At 39.7% G+C, this 24,558-nt stretch overlaps 1 protein-coding gene across 3 annotated transcripts; it reads right to left on the bottom strand.

The window, feature by feature from the left end:
- shank2a (SH3 and multiple ankyrin repeat domains 2a) lies at window positions 1-23,705 on the bottom strand. 3 transcript variants are annotated; one of them, XM_058751384.1, is made up of 12 exons: window positions 23,471-23,705; window positions 18,684-18,823; window positions 17,565-17,678; window positions 17,229-17,304; window positions 15,556-15,638; window positions 13,202-13,326; window positions 10,077-10,212; window positions 9,879-9,959; window positions 9,115-9,236; window positions 8,871-8,985; window positions 6,500-8,753; window positions 1,057-2,429 (listed from the first exon to the last, which is right to left on the bottom strand). In XM_058751384.1, exons 1-12 carry the CDS (start codon window positions 23,665-23,667, stop codon window positions 1,934-1,936), a joined length of 3,939 nt encoding a protein of 1,312 aa, XP_058607367.1. In that variant the 5' UTR covers window positions 23,668-23,705; the 3' UTR covers window positions 1,057-1,933. The 3 variants fall into 3 exon arrangements, with proteins under 3 accessions (XP_058607368.1, XP_058607369.1, XP_058607367.1); XM_058751385.1 differs by lacking the exons at window positions 17,229-17,304; window positions 17,565-17,678; window positions 18,684-18,823; window positions 23,471-23,705 and having other exon boundaries at window positions 1-2,429; window positions 15,556-15,855; XM_058751386.1 differs by lacking the exons at window positions 15,556-15,638; window positions 17,229-17,304; window positions 17,565-17,678; window positions 18,684-18,823; window positions 23,471-23,705 and adding an exon at window positions 13,517-13,568 and having other exon boundaries at window positions 1-2,429.
- Window positions 23,706-24,558: the final 853 nt, after the last annotated feature.

Here is a 24,558-nt window from a genome sequence, read left to right as displayed (position 1 = left end):
TTCCATTTTAGAAGATCTTACAACAACATTAACAATGTGAACACAAGTCTTTAAGCAAAGTAAAGCAAAATAGGTTGAAGTCAAAGGAAAAAAATCAGCTAAACAATAAGGGATTGACAATTCTATAGATAAACCAGCAGTGTGTTTTATCAGGTGAACACTGTGCTTGTTTAGTGATGGGGTGCATTATCTAAATATATAGAGACTGTATTATCCGTAGTATAAATATATTGCTTTTTTGGATTTGCTATATTAAGAGTCTAACAAATATACCCATTTTATTCAAACATTTCACTTTTTTTGGCAAACCACACTTAAGTGGGAGCAATACCATTAAAATTGCATTTAGAAAAGGCAATATAATAATATAAATTGAAAATACTCTCTTATTCTATTGTATGCTATCCAAAGATCTATTTTGTAAAATATCTATTTTCACAGTAGCAGCAGTATATTGGCAAACCTTTGTTCAGGAAAGGCTTGCGATTTTGAATTTCTGGCCCGCATTTTAAAAATATTGTTCTCTATACACTCGTACTCCGTCACCACTCAGAATCTCAGCTGCAGGGAATGGCAACTTTATCGTTTCTCGTTTCAGAGACATTACTACTATCAGTACTGCAATGAGTGGCACATACAAAAATCAAAATTAAAAAAGTTATCATTTACTTGGTTTATATAATGTACGTTGGCTAAGAAACATGGTTCCAAGTTTTATCATAACAAAAACTGATTAATACAGCCTCTGTTTACTGCCCGACAAAGAAATAAAACCCACTAGACTCTGGGAATCTCTCCAAAACTGCAACTCACATTAAAATAGGATGAATTTCCATTTCATTCCAAGCTACTCTTTTAAATGTGTAATTGATCTTATTGTGAGCTATTCATCTATGCATACATTTCATTTTTCAAAATAAATAATTCATCTGGATCTTCAGCTGAAATATCAGACCTCAATCATTTAGTCCGTTTCAACTCCTCCACTTTCTTATAGTCCTCTGCAACCTCATGTTAAGATCCACCTTCATACAATCAATATCACAATCCACAATCAAGTCACAATATAAAAAAAAGTTCTGTCGCTATCTTAATGTGAAGCTTTTATAGATGTTATGTGATCCATGGCAGCTGATAAGCACAATAATTACACCTGGATTTATGAGCTACGCCACAAGCTCTCATTAAGAACGTTCTTCCTCTCAAGCCTTATGTTTTTTAATTCTCTATATCTTGGCATATCTGCAGCAAGTACACAAATATGCTTTTTGTATAGGGAAATGTTAGGGAAAGCATATGTGTATTTAATTTTGCCGACAGGACCAGACAACATGGAAGACAAAACTGTACGTGACCCCGTCCTCATTCAATCTCATGGAAATCAAGAAGCATGAAGGATAAAGAGCGGCTTCACTTGAGCCACCATCCCTTGCACTTATCTGGAATGTGTGGATGTACCCAACATTTATTAAGGGCGTGAATACATATTCCTGTCAAAGCCTGAGTGAATTGAATGTTTTCAGCTAAGCTCGTTTTATAAAGACCAAACAACAGTGCTTTTCTGGGTGTCCATGTTCTCTGCCACATACAGAACGCTTACAGAAATCATCTGAAATGAAATTTCCCCAGAAATGGCTGTATCAAAGGTAAAATAAAAAAGGACCTCCAAGCTCTGCTGGTTAGAGTTGTCCACGTGAGACAAACTCCTGACATTTAAACAAAGCTTTTGATGGCAAGAACAAGTCCTCTTAGAAGTGTTCCTGAGTGCAGTTCTGCGTCCACGGTACTTACTGTGCCTCTGACAACAATACAGGGAACATCATCCCGCGATTTCCAACAGATGCAACACAGCTAGACTGAAAGAAGTTAGAGAAAATGAGGGATTGATCAAGCCAGTATCTATGGCAAGCATTGTACCGAGTGTATGCACCCTTTATCTGTCCATTAGAAGTTTGAGACCCCTTTCGATGTTCATCCGGTGACCAACACGAGTGACACCCAAGTCTACAAGGTCTTCCTTTTGGAGGTTGGGAAGGTGGGTGCCCTCAATTTCATTGTCCAAGAAGGCCTTCTTGTGTTCCTGCAAGTTGAGGCTTTCAAGCCAGTCGGCTACATCGTGCTTGGTCCAGAGTTGGACAGGTTTGTCAGCGAAGGGCTTGTCTGAAGCCTGAAACAGCGTGAGAGGGGACGGCGATCGACTGCTGACTGAGCTGAGGCTGTAGCATTGCTCTGCATTCACGATGGGTGGAGATGGCAGGCTAAACACATCTGTTAATGTGGGGGAGGAGGCAGAGCCTGGCAGGGAAGAGCTATGCCCAGATCCCGGAGGCGGCGAGGCTGGACTGGAAGCCTGAGGGGGCAAGTGGCTCTGTGGTGTTGAGGGAACAGTGTTGCTGCGTTTGGTACCTGAGGCTTGGGCCGTCCACTCTCTGAGAACACACACACATACAGAAAGAGAAGTCAGATGCAGAACAGATAGAGGAAAGCTCTCTGGCATCATCCAACAACATTCACTATGGCCCTGTTTACACTTGGTATTAATTGGCTGATCGGGATCACAAGTGGACAACGCCAAATACAGGTGTAAACGGGGTGTGACACGTTTTGAGCTTGTCCACTTTTAAACACTTCCAGAGGTAGTCGAAAACACATTTGACTGGATTGCTTTCGTGGTGTAGATGCTGATGTGGTCAAATGCATTCAAGTAGCCACAAAAGACCGCCTACTGACCTAATATGTAATCATTGCGAGATGTACAAGGACGCACGCTTATCAGACGGGATTTAAACTTTGACTGGCTGAATCAGAAGTATTATTTTCTGATGACACGAAAAAGAAACGATGGATCCTCGTAACATTAGTGCGCGATAACTTTAGCCCTCACACTCGTGTTTTAACGCCGACAGAGGGATCCGCCCATTTACTCTCCTCTTGACGTAATCAGCACCACGGGGGTAATCTGGTCAGAAGTGGTCGAAAGTGGACAGAAGAGACGGGTTAAAACACCAGGTGTAAACGGGTATTGTGCACTTGTGATCCCATCAACCAAAGCGCATCTTAAAGGGTTAGTTCACCCAAAAATGAAAATTAGCCCATGTTTTACTCACCCTCAAGGCATCATAGGTGTATATGACTTTCTTCTTTCAGATGAATCCATTTGGAGTTATATTAAAAATTGTCCTGTGCCCGGTTGCATAAAGCACCTTAAGTTTTCCCCTTAAGTATGACACTTAAGGTGTGATTTCCCCTTATCTAAGGGAATGACTTGAGGGTGTTGCATACAATCCCTTAAACCATTCCCTTACTTAAGGGAAACCGTTAAGTATTTCACAACAGCGACCCAGGTTTTGCGTTAAAAAAAATCTACTGTTGCCATGGACACGTTATTTGTTAATGCAGATAAGTGTAAGTTTTCACAGAAACATAACATTTTCAGGGACTAATGTGAATAAATCTATATTTAAATGCAAAGGGACAAGACAGTCATTTTATTCGTATCCAAAACGAGGTGATGTGAACATTATGAAGCGCTAAACACTCCTATGCGGTGTATGTTTCATTCATACAAGAAGCCGGAGGGCGCTGTCGAGCTGAAAGTCCATTCCGGACACATAGAAGTATCTTATGATGGAATACAGCAGCGATCGCTGCAGCTAAGCTAAAAGCAGAAATGTAAACACAATAAACACACGATTGCGAAAATATATTTTGTATGTGTGTTTTTCAAGTCATCTCCCAGGTAATATGTAGGAAAATACAGGAATAAAATATTATAGAATATATGTGTTCTCGCATGACGCACTCACATTTGAGCTATTAGTTGTATGCAGTTTGATTAATGTGAATAAATGCCTAAATCTGTTATAAAGCGGCTGATTGTGTCTTGTAGAAGACTTTAGGATTGAATCTGCTCGCTGTGTAACACTTAAGGTGACATTTTCCATACCTTACGTTATACTTATGAAAATGACAGTTAAGGGGCTTTATGCAACACTTAATGGGCTTTAAGGGACACTTAAGAGAAATTCTAAGGGTTTATGACGTTTCACCTGAAGAAACCCTTAAGTGTCATTTAAGGTATATTTTATGCAACGCCCTTAATTGTAAGGGAAACTTAAGGGCGATCTTAAGGGAAAATTACACTTAAGGTGCTTTATGCAACCGGGCCCTGGCTCTTTCAAGCACTATAATGGCATCGGCAGGTGTTTTTGTTCAACAGTCCAAAAGTAATCAAATAAAGCGCATGCATCCGTATTAAAACGTGCATCACACGGCTCCAGGGGGTGAATGAAGGCCTCCTGTAGCGAATCCATGCGTTTTTGTAAAAAATATCCATATTTAAAACGATATAAACAGTTTTGTGTAACTTCCGTTGACTGTTGTACGCACGTTCACGAGAGACCGCGCTTTATTTGCCTACTTTTGCACTGTTGAACAAAAACACCCGCCCATGCCATTGTAGAGCTTGGAAGAGCCAGGACAATTTTTAATATAACTCCGATTGGATTCATCTGAAAGAAGAAAGTCATATACACCTAGGATGCCTTGAGGGTGAGTAAAACATGGACTAATTTTCATTTTTGGGTGAACTAACCCTTTAATACCAAGTGCAAACAGGGCCTATGTCAATACATGTGGCTCAAACGACACCACTGCACAGTCAAGTCAAAGGGAATGAACAGATCACTCAATTAAGTTCAGTGTTGAGACACCTTTATATCATTAAAAATAAAAGGACATTTGTCTGCGCAGGAATTCCAGTTTCAAAATGTGCTCCCAGATCTTCTGAAACACAAGTGTCCAAATTACTTTGCTTTGAATCTTTTGTTTTGTTAGTTTGTCTCAAATTTCATGAGATAAACATATGGAGAATTTGCAACCAAAACACGTTTATCAGTTTCTGGACAAAGAGAGATTAGGAGATAAAATGACAGAAGAACTGCATGCTGGGATATTCTTAGTATTGCAAATTCACCAATTCATATATTCGTACAGAGGTCATGACTCTAACAAACATTCTCAACAATTTATCTGGGTGTATCTTAATTCCATTAAAGCAGGTTTGTCCAGTCCCGCTCCTGGAGAGACACCTTCCATCAGAATTCAGCTCCAGCCCTAATCAAACACTTGAACCAGGATCATATGGCTCGTTTCCACCGAGTGGTACGGTTCAGTAAAGTACAGTACGGTACGCAATTATGTCCGTTTCCATTGTCAGAAGTTGTGAATGGTACCAAAATAGTGAACCGTACCGTGCCACTTTTTTGGTACCCTTCTGTTGGGGTACCTAGCACAGCAAAGGGTACCAAAAGGGTGGAGCTAAACTCACTGCAGAACATTGATTGGTTGACTAGAACCGTCACTTGTGTGTGCTACAAGAGGATACATCCTTCACTCGTTCCGCTCTGCTGTCCGTGCGTGTTGGGCTTATTTACATCAGAGTTGGCAAACACAAAAAAATATATGTGTATTTTATCATTTTATATTTTCACACAGACAATAGCCGTTTGTGAAACATCATTGCCCAAAAACCTGCATCATTTTCAAAATATTACTGTTGTTGTGTCATGAAATGTAGTTTTAAGAGTTTTTCAGGTGAGAATTTAGTTGTTTAAAACTCAAATCTGCGCTCAGTGCTCATGTATCCGCCTCGAGCAGCCTTAGCTCGGCTGGTCCTTCCGACATTTGCCGCTGGCTCTGATGTCTCTGTAGTGATTAAACATGAGATACAATTCATTTTGGGTATATTTAATTGGCATTTGTGGTCTCATGAATCTATTATTTGTTCCTGATCATATCGTTTTGGCTGAGCACAAAGTTATGTTTAACTTTATATATTTATTTTGAACTTTACTGTAGTACAGCGCTGACTTTGTAGCATACGTTTGACTGAATTGTTTGCTTTTGTCTTTATTTCCTCTTATATAAGCCTCTTGTACTTTGCACTTATGCTTTTATAATGGCTGTTATTGTTCATTAAAACTGACATTTAACAAAAAGAGGCAGAGTTGCGCTTTATCGTCGATCGCTACTTTCCGGCATACACCACGCCTATCAAGTAAGGGTACTGAAGGTGGTGGAAACGCAAGCTGGAGCAGGGTGTTCTGTCCCGAGTCGTACCGTACTGTACTGTACTGACCCGTACCGCTCGGTGGAAATGAGCCAAAAGTGTTCAGGGTTCTTTAAAATTACAGGCAGGTGTGTCCTAAAGATTTGCTACCCCTGCAATAAAAGATTACCTCATAGCTGGAACATTTGGCTGAGGTTTAATCTTATTTCATTTGTTGTCCTTGATCTACCCCAGGAGTGTCTAATCTACACATCAATAAACACAGCTTTCTAGTTCTAGTCCACCAGTGATCTGTTTCTTTAGACAGCTTGGATATAGCTAGAGACGAGACACCCTCTTAATTTTGACCACATTTTTCTGATCTCATTTGCTTATTTTGTTCAGGAATATTGCACAGGGGTCAGACTAGGCTGTTATTGTGCTGCTCACCTTGATCCAATACTTCTGGATCCTGCAGGTGGTGACCCTCCCTGTGTTGGAAATCTGTCCTTGTTCATCAGATGAAGTTTGGAGCTAAGCTCATTGATCACATTGGCTTTAGAATCTGCATTGAGGGGGTTCGGGAGCTCATGGGGGTCCCATAATTTAGTGCCTCGCTGAGCAAGCTTTTTGCGAAGCTCAGATTGTGCTCCACAACCATGGGGTGGTGGAGGGGCTGGAGGTGGCTGTCCGAAGGACTCTATGCTCTCGTGCATCAAAGAGTCCCTGTAAAGTGCATTGCTTTTATTGACTATGGGCTTCATTTTTGGCTTTGGTGGAACAGGTGGTCTGTCCATCGAAAGAATCTGCCCGTCTGCATAGGCTATACATGTGTCGTCAATTCCCTCTGATGAAAGAGTAGAGATACTGGACACTGTGGAAATTGTACTGTTGGCCTCAAAGTGAGGGTCCCCACTGTTCCGACTGTCTGCTTCCTCGATGCCTGAGTCTGTGACGGGCTCAAACATGTCTGGAGGTGGTGGAGGATAGGTGTGAGCAGTCATGCAGTTTACAAGCCCCGAAAGACACTTGGACTCCACACCGTCAGTTGTAGAAGCACGTGAATGATAAGCAGGTCCAATTGTTGCGTTATTCTTTTTCTGCTTGAGAATCTCTGCTACCTGGTCCTCAGGAAGATCAATGCTGTTGGCAAACTCCAGAGGTGGAGGCAAGGGTTCAAACTCCTCATCAATATCCACTGAGGTCATTGGAGGAGGAGGAATGGTACAGGAAAACCTGACTGGCTCCTCCAAAGAGGTGGCAGAGGTGATGACGTTCCTCGTATGAGTTGGCTGGGAGTTGGGGGCTGTACGTTTGACGTTGGAATCAATGGGTGCTTTGTCCATTCCTGAGGACTCTTCTTGTTCTAATCTATCAGGCTGACTGTTTACTTGTGGCTTGGCCTTATCTTGTGTGTGGACCATGAGGAGCCCTGCAGACTTCTGTTGCGATGTGTTATTGGTGTTTTTCGACTGCTCGGATGGATTACTTTCCTTTGCCTTTTCTGTTTCGTGATTGGACTGTCTTGTGTGTCTAAACAAACCTCCACAATCTTTTCCTTGACCCACTGAAGCGGTGGCAACAAAGTTGGCTTCAATATTGGACCGTAGCTTGGTGTCTATGAAGAGTGGCTGGTTGAGGTTTGCTTTGTGATGTTCTCCTTTAGGTGGAGGAAGAGGGGGTTGCACTTGCTCCTTCAGAGCTCTATTACTTGCAGCTAGACCCAGAGCCAAGTGTGGACAAATATCATGAGTCTTTCCTGATGTCTGGTTTTGGAAATCTCCATCATTGAGAGTGATGGGACTGTCTGTATTGGGGAAGCTCCTGGTGCGTGTTGTGAGGGGCTCAGTTGTTGGTTCTGGGAGAGTAAAGTCATTCATGTTACCTCCACTTCCACTTTGCTGGACTTCTATTAAAGAAGTCGGTGGACCCATGAGCTTTTGTAAACTCTTATCGCTGGCAAACATGCCTTCATCTATGGACATAGACTGGCGTAAACGAGGGGTAGGGATAAATGGATCCTCGTCTCCGAGATCCATCGACAGGAAAGCTGGGGAGTTCTTACGTGCTTCAAGACGCTTCTCACGGTCACGTACTGCCCCTGCAATAGCAGCTGCAAAAGGGTTGTTCACGCTGTGACTGCCGTCTGGCCGTAGTTGGCCTGGCAGCTCAGAGGCGGTAGTCTCAATTTCCATGCTACTTCCTCGGCTGCTTTTGCCACTGCTGCTAGTTGAAGGCTCTTTGATAATAATGGTTGGTATTGGGATTGAACAGGTTTTCTCAGGGCTATCCTCAACATTTGGCTGCTTTACCAATATACCCTTCCTACGAGCTGGTTTTGGTGGGATATACAACGTTTTGCCAACTGTGTCTGAATATGGGTTCTCTGGCACATGAGCCCTGTTATGGGAACACATGTTTTGCTGGGCAGCCAAAGGAGTTTGACAGTCATATTGTTCAAAGTTCAGGCGATGGTACCCGACCAGGTCTCTGTCTATAGTGTGGCATCTGCCTGTTGAGTTCTGTGTGTAAATGGGCTGGTTGGGCTCATATCCTTGTGCCATAGGAGTACTGTTGTAAGGTGGGGACGGAGGAGAGATGCCTGGAGGTGGGGGAATATCCTCAGAAGTGTCAGGCATAGAGAGACTTCTGGTGAACTTGAGCAGTGGAGCTATCAGGAACTTCTTTTCTTCTCCTGCGATTCCTTAAGAAAGAAACATGTTTAGACCAACACCTGAATAAGCTGCTTAGCTTTTGCTCAGTTTTTTTTTCTTACAGTCACATCTTCACATCTTCAGGTGAGTAGCAAGTAAATATTTACCAATGGACTTTTGTCTTCTCATAGAGCTTTTTTGCACACGAACATAACTTCCATGGGATCTTCCAGGAACACTAGGGGGTACTACAGCAACTCCTGGCCTTTCAGACGTGGATGGCTGTAAAACAGATTTGATGATAAGAGCTCAATATACACAAGACAGTTTTATGTATAATTATGCATCATGATTATAATCTAAAAGTGTTGTTCATGTTTAATTTTAAACTACAAGACAAAAGAAACTTACATTAAAATCCATGGGTGAGACCAAAAAGCGACTTGAGGGGCGGGGCTTGATCGTGGCAACTTTGTCCAATGATCCTTTTTCATGCCCAAGCTTCTGTGTCGTCACGGTCTCTTCAAATTTATCTGCAAAAGTCAGAAAAGTCTAAGGGACAGGAGTAAAAATTGCATTCCATCTTTAACACAGGCCTCCTTTTTCTACAACAGTTTGGCAATTTTGGCACTTTTGTGATGCAGTGTAAAGGAAAAAAGTACGGAACATCCTTAGTGCTTGCATTGTAGTAAACAATAAATAATGATCAATAAATGGACGATTCATATTGCATCATCCCTCCTGGATGCACACAGCAACAAACACACAGAGACCCGTGCAGGATGAATCACGAACGAATGCTTCATGATTAGGTTCTTTTGAAAGGAATATTCCCGGTTCAATACAAGTAAGCTCAATCAGCAGTGGCATAACGTTGATTGTCACATTATGACACATGACTACCCAATCCTTATGATGTTTTTACCTTTTATATACAGATCGAAAGAACTGAACTGTCACTTAATTTATCCCAGGCATTCAAAAAAAACGAAAGGACTGGATTTCATGAATTAAACTCTTGGGCTGAAAATGTGCCGACGCAGAAGTATGAAGCAGCCTTTAGGGATTGATCAGATCACTAACCTTAATCAAAGCAATAGTAATAGTGATGCTTGACTTCACAAACACTACTCAAAAGAGAGAACTTATTGTGAAATAGAAGTGATTTAACTCACCTGATTCTTCTAGTTCAGATGTCATGGACTTGGACCGCATTGAGAGTGCAGTTGTCGGAGCTCTCTTGGGTGGAGGAGGAGCTGCGACAATACAAAACACGTCTGTTAGTAATTATACACACCACTGCCCCATCTCAAAACAGGCCTTTTCCGTTCATCATTTGTCCTGACTACACATGTGCAGTAAGCCTTTAGTACCTTTTTTACGGGTTTTGTCGTCTTGTTCGGGATTCCTGCTCACCGTCACCACTTTAAGGACGAGTCGGTTTCCTCCATGTTTAATCATGCTAACAACCTGCCGGTGTCCCATCTTCACCACACTTTGATGGTTGACCTGTAACAGAAATCACACTGCTCAGGATGTTACTGGTCATTACTTGTTTCTGTCTGAGGTTGAAGGATCTGAAGAGTTGAATGAAAGATGTTTACTACTGCAGCTGCAGGTCCAAAAGGAGGCCGAAACCGCCTGTGTTGACTTTCTTAATGCATGTTCCTGGTCTTGTGAATTATTTACTGAAAGAGTTATTTCAGTGGCGCCTGCAGTGCTCTGACTGATCTGAGAATATTTCAGCAATTATGACATCCGTATTTAAAATCACACACAAATTAATCATTCTTCTGAAGGCCATTTCACACTGAGCGCGATGCCATAAAGTGAGGCGAATCGCAGACGAACGTTGCTTTCACACCGAGCGCGAAACGCTTCTGCTAATTCACGCCTGCACGCTAGGTGGCGCTGACCAACAATGCATTTTTCCTCAGATATGTGTCTCATATGGATTTAACATCATCCGCTGCTCAATATACAGTATTAAATTAAGATAAATGAAGTTTGGTTCTATGCCAGAAACACAAACTATCTATAATGCTTACAAGAAAACATCTTAAAATACAAACAGAAGTAGCATCAAGCCACATTTGAAAATTTATGTACGTTAATTATTAATGTTTTTGCTTAAAACCCACTTTAAACCATCATCGAGTGCTTGTAATAACTTCTGATTGTGATCAATAGTTGATTTTGATTCTATAATAGGCAGACAAGCACTCTTTGTGTGTTTAATAACGCCACGCTGCTTATTGTCATAAACATCCTTTATTGTTATAAAAATACCATGAGCTGTATACAAAACACATACAGAAAATATATCGTCATAATCATATGTCTATTTGCTTTCATATTTCATGTGTAGAAATATATTTCACTCGATTTTTTTAATACGGTAGATCGTATAACACTCGCACATGTGGAAGAAAACGGATCACATAATTCAGCGAAGAATTAATAGAAATTATATTAAGAACGTGAGAATAAATCTGTTCTCAGATACCAAAGATAACAAGAACTCGGCATCAACTCTCTTCTCTCTCGAAAACGCTCGGAATACTCTTCTTCTGTGTTTGTTTACACTGGTTTTCGAAACAGCGCCACCACTCTTTGCCTTTTTGTGCAACAGCAGCTGCTCCAGTCATGTGATCTAAGCTCAAATCTGATTGGAAAAAATCGTCCATAGGGATCTATTGTTTCTATTCAAAAGCTTCATGGCACCGAATTTTCGCGTTCAGTGTGAAAAGCCCTGGAGTCTGTTCTCTTCAGTGAATTGGCCAAACCATTTAGCAAAACGGTCTGAAACCATTTGTGATTCAGTTTGATCGCTCTGAATCACTGCACTGAAACAGTCAGTAAAATGGCATCAGGACACTTAAGAACCAACAGGGTTCTGGATGAAGAGGACATTTAATTACAATCATTCGAAACCAAAGGCTACTGAGGTTTAACTCATGTATGTATATTACATGTAGGCCGTGAGAACATATGGTTATTTGACCTGATTTCTAAATGCAGTGCTGGTCGACCTACATTTGTATTACAGTTTCAACCCTATGGCCATTAAATATGGCCAAGTTGAGATACAAGAATATCTTTAAAAGTTGAAATAATTTAATTTAAACAAGATGACCGTGAAAATAAGTGGCCAAATTTACCTGAATACACCCTAAGTTTCAGGACGTTCTCATTTGGATGTCTTCTTTATAGGGATAATAAAGAGCATAGGACAGTGGATATGTAAATAGAGGTGATGAGAAGAGCAAATATCATTCATCTGACAAAAAAACAAAAACAAACCCAATTCCACAAGGGAAGCTCACTATAAACGTTCTCTGTGAACTCAGGGTTTGATGTAGAGTTTGTGATTAACATGTGATCATCTGCAGCGAGCAGCCAATCACACGAAACATGAAGAGAGTCGGCTGAAGGAAGATATCAAACCATGAATAATTGCATTTATATAGGTTTACACTGAGCTTAAAAAAAGGAAATGCAAGCTAGTTGTCTTTATATATTAGTTCTAAAGTTTGTTTTATCCATTTTGAATTGAAAGCTTAATGTTAATTGTGAAAATATAATTTCTCACACTGAGCAGCGTTCAGGAGTCTCAAATCCCGTCACTGTGAACTGATTTAGTTTAGAGCTGGAGATTTAACAGGAAACACTTTATGGAGTCACAGAAGTGTCACTTTGTTCCAGTTATGGCTTGAGATCTCTCAAAATACAAAATCTGCTCAAATGAGTTGTGTTGCATGAGTTATTACGGCAGTGAACACCACTGAAAAACAATCAAAACCCCCAAAAAAACCCAGTAAGTCATTTAAACTCCCTTTGTGAGCTGGGTCTCAGGTCTTATTCTCAATATTTGGTCTCACTTTAGTTTAGGGGCCAATTCTTACGATTAACTATGACTTTTGCCTCGATAAACTCATAATTTGCTGCTTATTAATAGTTAGTTAGGTAGTTATTACGTTTAGGTATGGAGTAGGATTAAATGAAATATGGTCATGCAGAATAAGGCATTAATATCTGCTTTGTAAGTGCTAATAAAGAGCCAAAATGCTAGTCATATGCATGCTAATAAACAACTAGTTAATAGTGAGAACTGGTCCCTAAACTACCAATGTCTCTATTTACAGAGTGTTTCCTTTTTGTACTCTGCATTTAATGCTTCAGATGCAATTAGAATTATTTTTATTATTATTATTTTTAAATATTGTCAATTGTTTCCTTCACCAAATTACCAAAAGAATGATTAACTGAACTGTTAACAAACCAGAATAAATGGAACAGGAACCAGAATCTGCACATTTCTCTTGATTTCCATCCCCACGGTGCCCAGGAGGGGACATGTTCGGTTCACTTAATTTTGCTGTGGCCATGACATAATATCACATTCCCACGAGTTAATAAGACGTCCCCACGACAAAACTAAGTGAACCGAACATGTCCCCTCCTGGGCACCGTAGTGTACAGTATGCAGGGCTCTCACCTCGATGAGAAAGTCCCCCGTGCGGAGCCCCATCTGCCAGGCGACGCCGCCCTCATCCACAGACTCCATGTACTGCAGCGCGGGGAACGCAGGGGTCGGGATGAACTCCTCGATGGGTGTGTCTGCTGTGGAACCCCAAAAACAACAGAGCCTTCGTGTTATGATGATGCCAACTTCATGTGACGTCTGATTTATTTCTATTGCTCTCAGCGACTCACAAAGTACAATCTGACCCCAAATTAACTCTCATGACAAAAGCAAACTACATTAACACACACACAAAGGGAAACGGAAGCCACAAAGGAGTGTATTTACTGAAATATAAAAGCCTCTGCATGTATTTTTCATGTGCGAGTGTGTAGATTTCACCGAGTTGCTCCTTCCCTTCGGCGGAGACGCACCAGCTCTCTGAAAGCACTACACAAACCAACAGTGACAACTGACAGTTCCCATAAATCAGCTGCGGTGAGCAGAGAGAGGCTTGCTGAAGATCCCACTGCTTTACAGTAACGTACCGTACTCCACGGGATCTTCCATGATTACAGACGGGTTTCACCTTATTTTGATGGTCCCTTTCACACATTCTGTTTCAGACCGGTCGGGTTAGGGTTAGAATAAATTGACATGTTCTTGCCAAGGTGCTTATAGTAAAGTCTGTTGGGAGACCGTCACAATAAAGAGTCACTGAGATTGCTGTTGTACGTTTGGTCATGAGAGAGACATGTGAACAAACAGCTATGACGAAAGCCACCTACAGTCAAACCAAAAATTATTCTGACACCAGATATAATTTTTTTTTTTTTTACTAGTGGGTGCAGGACACTATAGTTCATTTATGTAAGTGACGATAGCAAAATAAAGTGAACTGTGACATATTATACACAAAAATTCTTGACCTGACCATGTTTTGCTTAAGTGTTTTTCTTTAATTGCTAATGGAATCTTTTTACACACAGACTGAACTAAATGAAGCATTGCTTGGTAATTGGTTGAGTTCAATTGGTTTTATCTAATTGTGTTCTTAACTTTAACTTTGACTGTATGTTTACATTTTTCTGCACCATTAATAAGAATACTGCAGGCACCCCTGATCTTATAGTATAGTATGTTTAGATGGCTTAAAGTGTGCGTGTGTGTGTGTGTGTGTGTGTGTCTATATCCTGTGAGATGTTCTGATCTGAATGGGTTGTGTGTATATCTTTTGTACCGTCTGACAGATGAAATGCTCATAAGACTCCTTGTGAAGAAGCAGCACGCTTTAGCATAATTTTAAAAAGCCCAAAATAAGTGTGAACAATGTAATGTTTTCACTGCATCTTTATATGTAATTTCATAATTACTTCTATTGTCTTTGAAATATGATTAAAGTTACTGCTGAATTCACTGACATTTATGATCAACTAAAATATCCACCTTTTTCTTGATGTAAAAATGGGCCATTTGTAAATTCTATGGGTCTAGCTTCCGGTCTCATCTGCATCCAGCTATTTTTATCTGTACAAAACAGTTCGTTTTGCTGCTTGATATTGAAAGTGTGTGTGTGGCTTATCATATTATTTTAATGTATTATCTGAATCATGATCACACTGGTTTGTAGTGCAAAACATTTGACCATTTACTGCAGGTTGTTATTCTCCTCATTATTTACCTGTAGCAGCTAACGAACCGGAAGTCTCACCCATAGGCTTACTTCCGCGGTGAAGAAAAAGGTGGATAATTTAATGTCATTTCTATTGAAACTTGAGTCAATGTAGTTAAATGTATTTGTATTTGCACATTAGCAATTTAGTACATTTAAAATATATTACGTTTAAATGTAATTTCAAATAACACACTACAGTTAAGATTATAATCAAGTAGTTTACATGTGCTTTAGTGTTAGTCAACATTCAAACACGACAAAGATTATTAAAACAATTATTTAAAATAAAATTTCTTTAAAATGTAAAGTACATCTTGACATCTATTACAAACTGCACTTTTAAAAAGTCTGCTTAAGTGTGTTAAGAAAGTCATGAAAGTATCTCTCGAAGTCACTTAAGTGGTATTTTATTTCATTAATATTACATCATCTTTTGCATCTAATGCAAAAATATCCTTCTAAGATTTGAAGTACACTACAACTGCACACAATTAAGTGCACTTCTTTTGCAGAAGAAACTAATGAGCTCAGACCTGATAATCATTTCTAGTCTGAATGCTTGTGTTCTTCATCATGACAGATCTTCATCAGTGTGTGTGTGTGTGTGTGTGTGTGTGTGTGTGACAACCTTCGCGTGCTTTAATATCTGCACGTGGTGAGTATTGAATGTTTCATGATGATGATGATGATGATGATGAAGATGAGGTCTCACCTTTAGCTCCTCGCAGCACAAACCCGAAGCCTTCATTCTCCTGCTTCAGTAAAACCACTGTTTTCTGCTCGGTCACACAGTCGCTGTGGAGGAAATGACGCGCGTTATTCAAGCCCTTCATCATCATCATCCTCCTCATCCTCACCGCCGCGCGGTTCATCATGACAGATCATCTGTATCGATCCGTATCGATCACGATGTCTCCGGTGATGAATGGCGATGATCATAAACGCGCGCGTTCCTCGCGTCTCTCCATCATTACCGCGAGCTCCGGACGCGTTCAGATGCTCCTCTCCTCAATAACGCGACGCTCTCAGCGTGAGACGCGATGCAACGAACAACGACGTCTGACGCATGTGTCACAGACGCGCGTCATTTTTGCCAACTTCAGAAAAGGAAAATAAGGGACAATCGTGCTTTATTTTATTTTATTTCATTTTTATAGGAAAATAAGGGACACTCAAAATATTTGTAACGTTCCTGTACACCGTGAATGTCAGTGCCTGCATAAAGAGGTGTATAGGCCTAAGGTTCTAAGACATTAACGCGTTTGTTTATGTACATTTTAATTCTAAAAATAATTTTAATGTCATACAAAAAAACAAAACAAAAATGTCACACGATACACACAAAGCATTAGCCTGAGCAAATTGTACCACTTATGAATTGGTGTATAGGACAGCTACATCAATACATTAAGCATCATTAACCTCTCTTCAAAATGATACAATTTTAAATGTTTTTTTTTTTTTCCCAAGAGTTTTCCAAGACAGGTTAGGTTTCAGGTTAGGTTTTGTCATTTTGTTGCAACCATGTGCAGTACGAATGGATGAAAAGCATATTTTTCCATTAAAGAGAACTTAAAGAATTAGTACTGGCTGCTTTTAAGACTTTTTTTTTTTTTTTTTTAAATGAGGCCCAAGGTTAAGATTATAAGTTTTTTATTTTTTTTATTTTTTTTCTCTATTTAACAACAAGGACAACTTGTCTTTTTGATCACATCTTCCCACAGATGTTTTCTTGCATGGCTGGTCATGTGGCATATGCCTTAAATACTGGACAAACTGCTTCTTCGGTGCCTTAAATACAGGACGATACTGTATTACACAGAACGGTTGGCAACAGCTGATCTGCGAGAGTCTGCACTGCCAAGAATAACCAGGTGCCTTAGAAACTTTAAAGACTTCAGTATACCAGCGGAGAGCATATTATCTAGTCGTTTCGACTTAAATAGTTAGTATTCTTGCTACTCTTCTGCCATGTGTTCAGCTTCCATTTGACAAGATTGATAATTAGGGTTAACTCTCTTGATGAATATTAATTGCGACTCCACGGTTTACTGGTAACATTTTCATTTAGTTTGAGGGTCAAAGGTAAGGTTTTTCTAAACTAAATTGAGTCGACAAATCAAATGCACAAATGCAATTTCATTTCCTCATAAAAAGCATAAAATATTCTAAATTATAAAGAAACAAGAAACAATTTTCATAATCAGTACGGTACAACACTGGATCATAATTAAAATTATGGCTAAATGCTCAAATTTACTTTTATTTTTCTGATTATTACCATGAAGCCGGTTTGACACAATCGGTATAGTGCTACAGAAACTTGACTTGAAGATTTTCAGAGAAGAACTGTATGCTTTCAATCAGGTCCGGTTGAGGTCTTACCTGTCGATGCTGTCATAGGAACCGACAGTGAAATGTCTGAAGAGTTTTTTCCTGTCGCTGCGCTCCATTCTGCTCTCTGGTGAACAAATGACAAGATTATAACAAATCATCTTATGATCAAGAGCATCTGGAGGAATCGGACATCGATGCCTTCGATCAGCATGTACTGACAACCTCTGATCAATGAACTACTCGTGTAAGCTTACGGAAACTCAAAATATTTAGCAAAGGTTTTTAACTTTACAGGTGAAGAATAAAGCAGCACAAGCAGTTCATCCTGATGGGAAACAGTCCTGTGATTGTCTCTGTCACCACAGACACTCTTGAGAGACTTACTTGGTCTCTCTTTGTCAGGTTTGACAGGAATCTCTTCCAGACACCTGGCGGGGAACCAGCCCACCTGCCCTCGACAGATGCCCTCCCAGTATCCGCCTTCACCCACACTCAGAACTGCACAAGACACAAGACAACTGAAGGAAGGGAACACAGACGACTGATATGGAGGGTGTTTTCTGCCAACTTTAAATAAATCAATTCAGTTATAAAAATGAAAACCAGATTAACGATATCATTATAGAAAGCTGTATGCAAAATTAAAAATGAAATGATTTAAATAGCATTCACAATTATCGCATGAGCATTAACTCTTTCCCCGCCAAACACTGAATTTTCCTGGTTTCTGTGTTCGCGCTGTTATACGCTAGGGGGCCCTATTACGCATCTCCCGAATGAGTCTTGAATCATTCGATCAAAAACACAGACGAGGAAGACGCAGAAACCAGTGATCTCATATGTAAGCACATGGGTATGAAAAATAACGCGATCATCAACACTAACCGCATATAAATGAAAACTGTCTAATGTTACAGAGTGAAATGTGGATCCAGAAAGTGTTAAAGGCCTGTGAAGCTTTGGGATACTGATGGAAGCCAGCTACTGCATCGTTTCTTTGATAATATTACTGAATTTGATCCAGATGTAGTATTTGATAAAAATGCAATTTTCTCAGGTTTTTTCTCAAAATGTTGCTTTTTTTATGAAACCTACCTCAAGTGTTGATAAAAAACATAAAAAATGCTCGAAGCTAGAATAAAACTGATTTCTGAGGGTCTGATCTTTATTTTGATGAGTTGCATGTTCAGATATTCATACAACAAAATATTCTGGGGGCCATGAAATTTTTGTGAAAATCAGCAAATGTCAAATCACCAACTGCATTTTATTTTTCAATTTTACAGGGACAATGCATTGTAACAGTGAAAGTCAATATGAAATCATTTGTCACATATTTTGCATACAGTTTTCTATAATGAAATTGTTAATCTGGTTTTCATTTTTATAATTTAATTTATTTGTTTAAAAATGGCAGAAAATACCTCCTAGAAACTGAAAGGAGAAATTAGAAACATCTAGATTCAGATGCGTGTGCATGCAGTGAGATTCGACCGCGCTGACCTCTGACCCTTTCATTCTTGTGCAGGCTGATTTCTCCGCCAGCTTGAGGTTGGTATGAGCGGACGACGACGAAATGACGGCCGGGAACAGCGCTGTAAAGCTTTCTCCTGGAGCTTTGGCCACACGGCCTGCCATTGGCACTGCAGGAGCAGAAACACATTCACTCCACATACAAGCAACGATTCTCTGAGAACTGCATTCATATCAACTGTATATGTACAGTATCGCACTAAAGTGAGTACACCCCTCACATTTCGGCAACCGTTTTAGTGTATCTTCTCAAGGGACAATTCTATAGAAATTAAACTTAGATATATTTTAGAGTAGTCAATGTGCAGCTTGTATAGCATTAAAGATTTACTGTCCTCTGAAAATAACTCAACATACAGACATTATTGTCAAAAAAGCTGGCAACAAAAGTGAGTACACCCTAAGTGATAACAGCTCTACGTCGTTTAACCATGCAAAGCCACATGTCCTATTCATCATGTTCATGTTTTTGTCTGCTTGACAGGACTATACAAATTTGTGTATCTTATATTACAGCAGTTAAAATGTGGTGCTCTGAGTACAGTTCTCTCATACTGACCACTAGATGTTCAACATGCACCTCATGACAAAGAACTCTCTGAGGATTTGAGAATTAGAATTGTTGCTCTCCACAAAGATGGCCGAGGCTATAAGAAGATCAGTAACACCCTGAAACTGAGTCACAGTACAGTGGCCAGCGGCATACAGAGGTTTCACTCGGAACAGGCCTCGCAAGGGTCGATCAAAGAAGTTGAGACCTCGTGCTGTGCGTCAGGTGCAGAAGCTGGCTTCAAAAAACAGATGCATGAGTGCTGCCAGCATTGCTTTAGAGGTTGCAGAAGCGGAAGGTCAGCTTGTCAGCGCTCAGACCATATGCCGCACACTACAACAAGTCGGCTTGCATGGCCGTCATCCCAGAAGGAATAATCTTCTGAAGCTGGCTCACAAAAAAGCCTGCAAACAGTTTTCTGAACACAACCTGTCCAAGAGCATGAATTACTGGAACCATGTCCTGTGGTCTGATGAGACTCAGATAAACTTGTTTGGCTCAGATGGTGTCAAGCATGTGTGGCGATGCCCTGGTGAGGAGTACAAAGACAAGTGTATCTTGCCTACAGTCAAGCATGGTGGTGGTAGCTTCATGGTCTGGTGCTGCATGAGTGCTGCTGGTACTGAGGAGCTGCGGTTCATTGAGGGAAACATGGAGTCCAACATGTACTGTGACATTCTGAAGCAGAGCATGATGCCCTCCCTTCAGAAACTGGGCCGAACGGCAGTTTTCCAACATGATAACGACCCCAAACACTGCCAAGATGACAACTGCCTTGCTGATGAAGCTGAAGCTGAAGGTGATGGAGTGGCCAAGTATGTCTCCAGACCTGAACCCTATGGAGCACATGGGGGCATCCTCAAGCAGGAAGTGGAAGAGGATTCCAGCAACAACCTGCGCAGCTCTGGTGAACTCCAAGCCCAGGACGATTAAGGCAGATAACAATGGTGCCCCTACAAAATATTGACACTTTGGACACAGTTTTGACATGTTAACTTAGGGTGTACTCATTTCTGTTGCAAGTCATTTGGACAATAATGGCTATATGTTGAGTTATTTTCAGAGGACAGTAAATTTGTACTTCTATACAAGATGCACATTGATTACTCTAAAATATATCCAAGTTTCATTAGTGTAGTATTGTCCCTTGAGAAGATATACTAAAATTGTTGCTGAAATGTGAGGGGTGTACTCACTTTTGTGAGATACTGTAAGTGGGTTAATAATACATAAAACATTAGAATATACAGTCATGGCCAAAAATAACGGCACCCTTGGTAAATATGATCAAAGAAGGCTGTGAAAATGTATCTGCATTGTTAATCCTTTTGATCTTTTATTTTAAAAAAATCACAAAAAACTAACCTTTCATTGGATAATAAGAATTTAAAATGGGGGGAAAAATCATTATGAAATAAATGTTTTTCTCTAATACACGTTGGATACAATTATTGGCACCCCTAGAATAATAAGAATTTCCAATCAACATGTTATGAAACTGCCTGGAAGAGGACGTGTGTCTATATCGTCCTAATGCACGGTGAGGAGGAGAGTTTGAGCGGCTAAAGACTCTCCAAGGACCACAGCTGGAGAATTGCAGAACATAGCTGAGTCTCGGGGTCAGAAAACCTTAAAAAAATAGTCAAACAGCACCTACATCAGCACATGTTGTTTGGGAGGGTTTCAAGAAAAATTCTCCTCGCTCATCCAAAAACAAACTCCAGCATATTCAGTTATCAGACACGACTGGAACTTCAAATGGGACTGGCTTCTATGGTCAGATGAAACCAAAACATGAGCTTTTTAGCAGCAAAAACTCAAGATGGGTTTGGTGAACACAGGGATAAAAAGTACCCCATGTGTACAATGAAATATACTGCTGTATTTTTGATGTTGTGGGCCTATATTTCTGCTGGAGGTCCTGGACATCTTGTTTAGACGCATGGCATCATGGATTCTATCAAATACCAACAGATAAAAAATCAATAAGTGACTGACTCTGTTAGAAATCTTATAATGTGCCATGTTTGGATCTTCCAACCGTACAATAATCCAAACACAAACCTCAAAAACAACACAAAAATGGGTCACTGAGCACAAAACCAAGCTTCTGCTGGTCATTCCAGTCCTCTGACCTGAACCCTGTAGAACATGAGTGACCTGAAGAGAAGAAGCTGTGAATCTAAAGGGTCTGGAGTGATTCTGGATGAAGGAATGGTCTCTGATCTCTCGTCAGGTGTCTCTAACCTCATCAGGCATTACAGGAGAACATTTAGAGCTGTTAAACTGGCAAATGGAGGTTTCAAAAAGTATTGAATAAAAGGGTGCCGTTAATTGTGGCCAATGTGTATTAGAGAAAAACATTTATTTCATAATGATATTTCCCCCATTTTAATTTCTTATTATCCAATGAAAGGTTAGATTTTTGTGAATTTTTAAATAAAAGATCAAAAGGATTAACAATGCAGATTAATTTTCACAGCCTTCTTTGATCATATTTACCAAGGGTGCCAATATTTTTGGCCATGACTGCATGACACACAGAGACAGCCAAGCACTGTATTACTGTCATTTAATTCCTGGAAGAGCACCCTCTGTTGGAAACTGTTGAACATGAACAAGAGAACCTGAAGTATATCAAAAGCTCAAAAAATGTCAGATCTTGCCAGCAATATGTATTTGTTGATCCGTGCTGAACTCTCTCTCTCCACCGCAATGGGGTTTGATATCAAAATAGTCAAGAGAAAGTCAAGTCTGACAGAGGATGATCTGTGTTATTACACCAAAGCAAAGGCAACAATTTGAAATTTTGAAAATAAAATAAAACCAGTCATGGAAAGTTGACACAGTGGTGGGTTGAAAAACATGGGTGTCTGTGTAAATTTTGTACATGCATTGATTCCAATCAAATTATTTTTATACCAGCTCCTTCCCCCAGATAACAAAAACATATAAAATACATAAAAAACACATAACAATGGGCTAACAATTGAAAACAAAAAAAACATAAAACCAGTGTGTGTGTCCATTATGCTGATTAATTGATCTGCTATAACATTAGCTAAAGCACACATTTTTAAGGCCTGCGTGATGCCTTTTAGTTTGACACTTGAACTGTAAAAAGGTTGTCATTGCTTTCTGTGTTCACTTCAGGGCTACATATGTCCACAGCTGCACTATGTGCATTAGAAATGTTATTCTTCAACTTTCTGTCCCGTTCTTCTCATATTATACACTATTGTTATTAAAAAAAAAATCTTACAGAATGCAATGCAACTTTCTCCACATTTTATGGACTCATCTTACAGTGATGTGTCCTCTGATGGTCATCTCATTAATATTTGAACAAATTAGGGCCGGGTTCATTTGTTGGTTGTGTTTACTGGAGCTTCATTCATAATTCAATGCTGCTGTGCAAACAGCTTCACATCTGTTAAACATGCATTGGATGGTAAATCAACCAATCAACATTTATTTAGATTCACTCAAGGTGATCAAAGTGCTTTACAATAAGAGCAAAATAAAACAGTAAAAACAAAAGTATCAAACTACAACAAAATAAGTAAAATAGAAAACAACAAAATACATAAAATACACAAAAATGTCACAACATTGCAAGGTATTAAAAGCCAGTCTGAATAAATACGTTTTTAGTTTAATTACCTGTCCTTAAAACGTATAAATAGCTGTTGCATCAATTTACTCATAATAATTAAGCCAAGGCTGATTTAGTTTTATTTTCTTGCAAAAATTAAACTAAACGTGTTAGCTGGACTAAATATGTATCTACAGTCATATGTGTCCCTGCAGCACAAAAGCAGTCATAAGCAGCACAGCTATATTTGCAGCAATAGCCAACAATACATTGTATGGGTCAAAATTATAAATTTTTCGTTTATGCCAAAAATCATTAGGATATTAAGTAAAGATCGTGTTCCATGAAGATATTTTGTAAATTTCCTACTGTAAATATATCAAAACTTCATAATTGATTAGTAATATGCATTGCTAAGAACTTCAACTTTAAAGGTGATTTTCCTAACAAACCATACATCAATGGAAAGCTCATTTATTCAGCTTGCAGATGCATAAATCTAAATTTAAAAAAAATTGACCCTTATGACTGGTTTTGTGGTCCTGGGTCACACATGTGTGTGATGGGAAGGGATAAAAGCTGAACAAAGCTGTTTGGTGAGCTCTGTCCTACCATTTCTGCGGCGCGCTCTGCTCGTCCTCCAGGCTGATGGACAGGGAATGGCTGCTCGGGACGGTTCTGCCGCTTCGGCCCGTCATCTTTCCCCGTCCGCTCGGGTCTCTCTGCATCTTCTGCGGTGACAGACTGAGCTGTTCTGGACTCACGGCGCGCGTCACCAGGTTGTTGTCACTGTTGGAGCGCAGCAGCATCCGAGACACAGAAAGACTGGTCTTCTGGAGAGGCCGTCGCTGCCTGGAGTTCAGCGGGACCTCGGGGAACCGCACTGACACACACACACACACACACACACACACGAAACAGAAGACAGGTCAGCTGAAGAGCAGCCCATAATGAATCCATGAAAGTGTTAGGACCAAAGATGTGGTTAAAGTGAACTATGAGAGGGAAGCCAAAAAATACAATGACAAGAATCTTTGTAAGTGTAATAACAGATGGATTAGAGCTAATATAGTGAGTGAAAACTGCAGTAAGAGTTCAGTAACATTATGTTTGAGATGTAAAAGTGTTAACAGTGATTTCAAACCAGCTCACGGAGAAATGAACATTAACACTTATATATAAACAACCTTCATCACTCATGAGATTTATTACTGTGCAGATCTTAAATAAACAATCTCAAGATATGAGATTAATAACACATAGGCTAACTATGGGAATCTATTACAACTTCATTGTGTTATAAATCATCATACTCTTAAAAAAAAAAGGTATTAAATTGCATTATGACCATTACCACTAAGATTATTTATAAGATCATACAATATATATATATATATATATATATATATATATATATATATTTTTTTTTTTTTTTTTAAGTCTGCATTGTGGATGCATTATAAGAACACCCTTATAACACATTAGGCAACACTTTATTTCAACAGTCCACTTCAGACATTCTACTAAGTATACAGTGGGGAAAGTTATTTGATCTCCTGCTGATTTTGTATGTTTGCCCACCGACAAAGAAATGATCAGTCTATAATTTTAATGGTAGGTTTATTTTAACATTGAGAGACAGAATAACAACAAAAAAGTTATAAATTGATTTGCATTATAATGAGTCAAATAAATATTTG

Source organism: Onychostoma macrolepis, chromosome 18 (genome assembly GCF_012432095.1).
Source record: "Onychostoma macrolepis isolate SWU-2019 chromosome 18, ASM1243209v1, whole genome shotgun sequence".
Lineage (NCBI taxonomy): Eukaryota > Metazoa > Chordata > Actinopteri > Cypriniformes > Cyprinidae > Onychostoma > Onychostoma macrolepis.
Note: the sequence above shows the minus strand (reverse complement) of the source record. Positions and strands in the feature narration are given on the sequence as shown.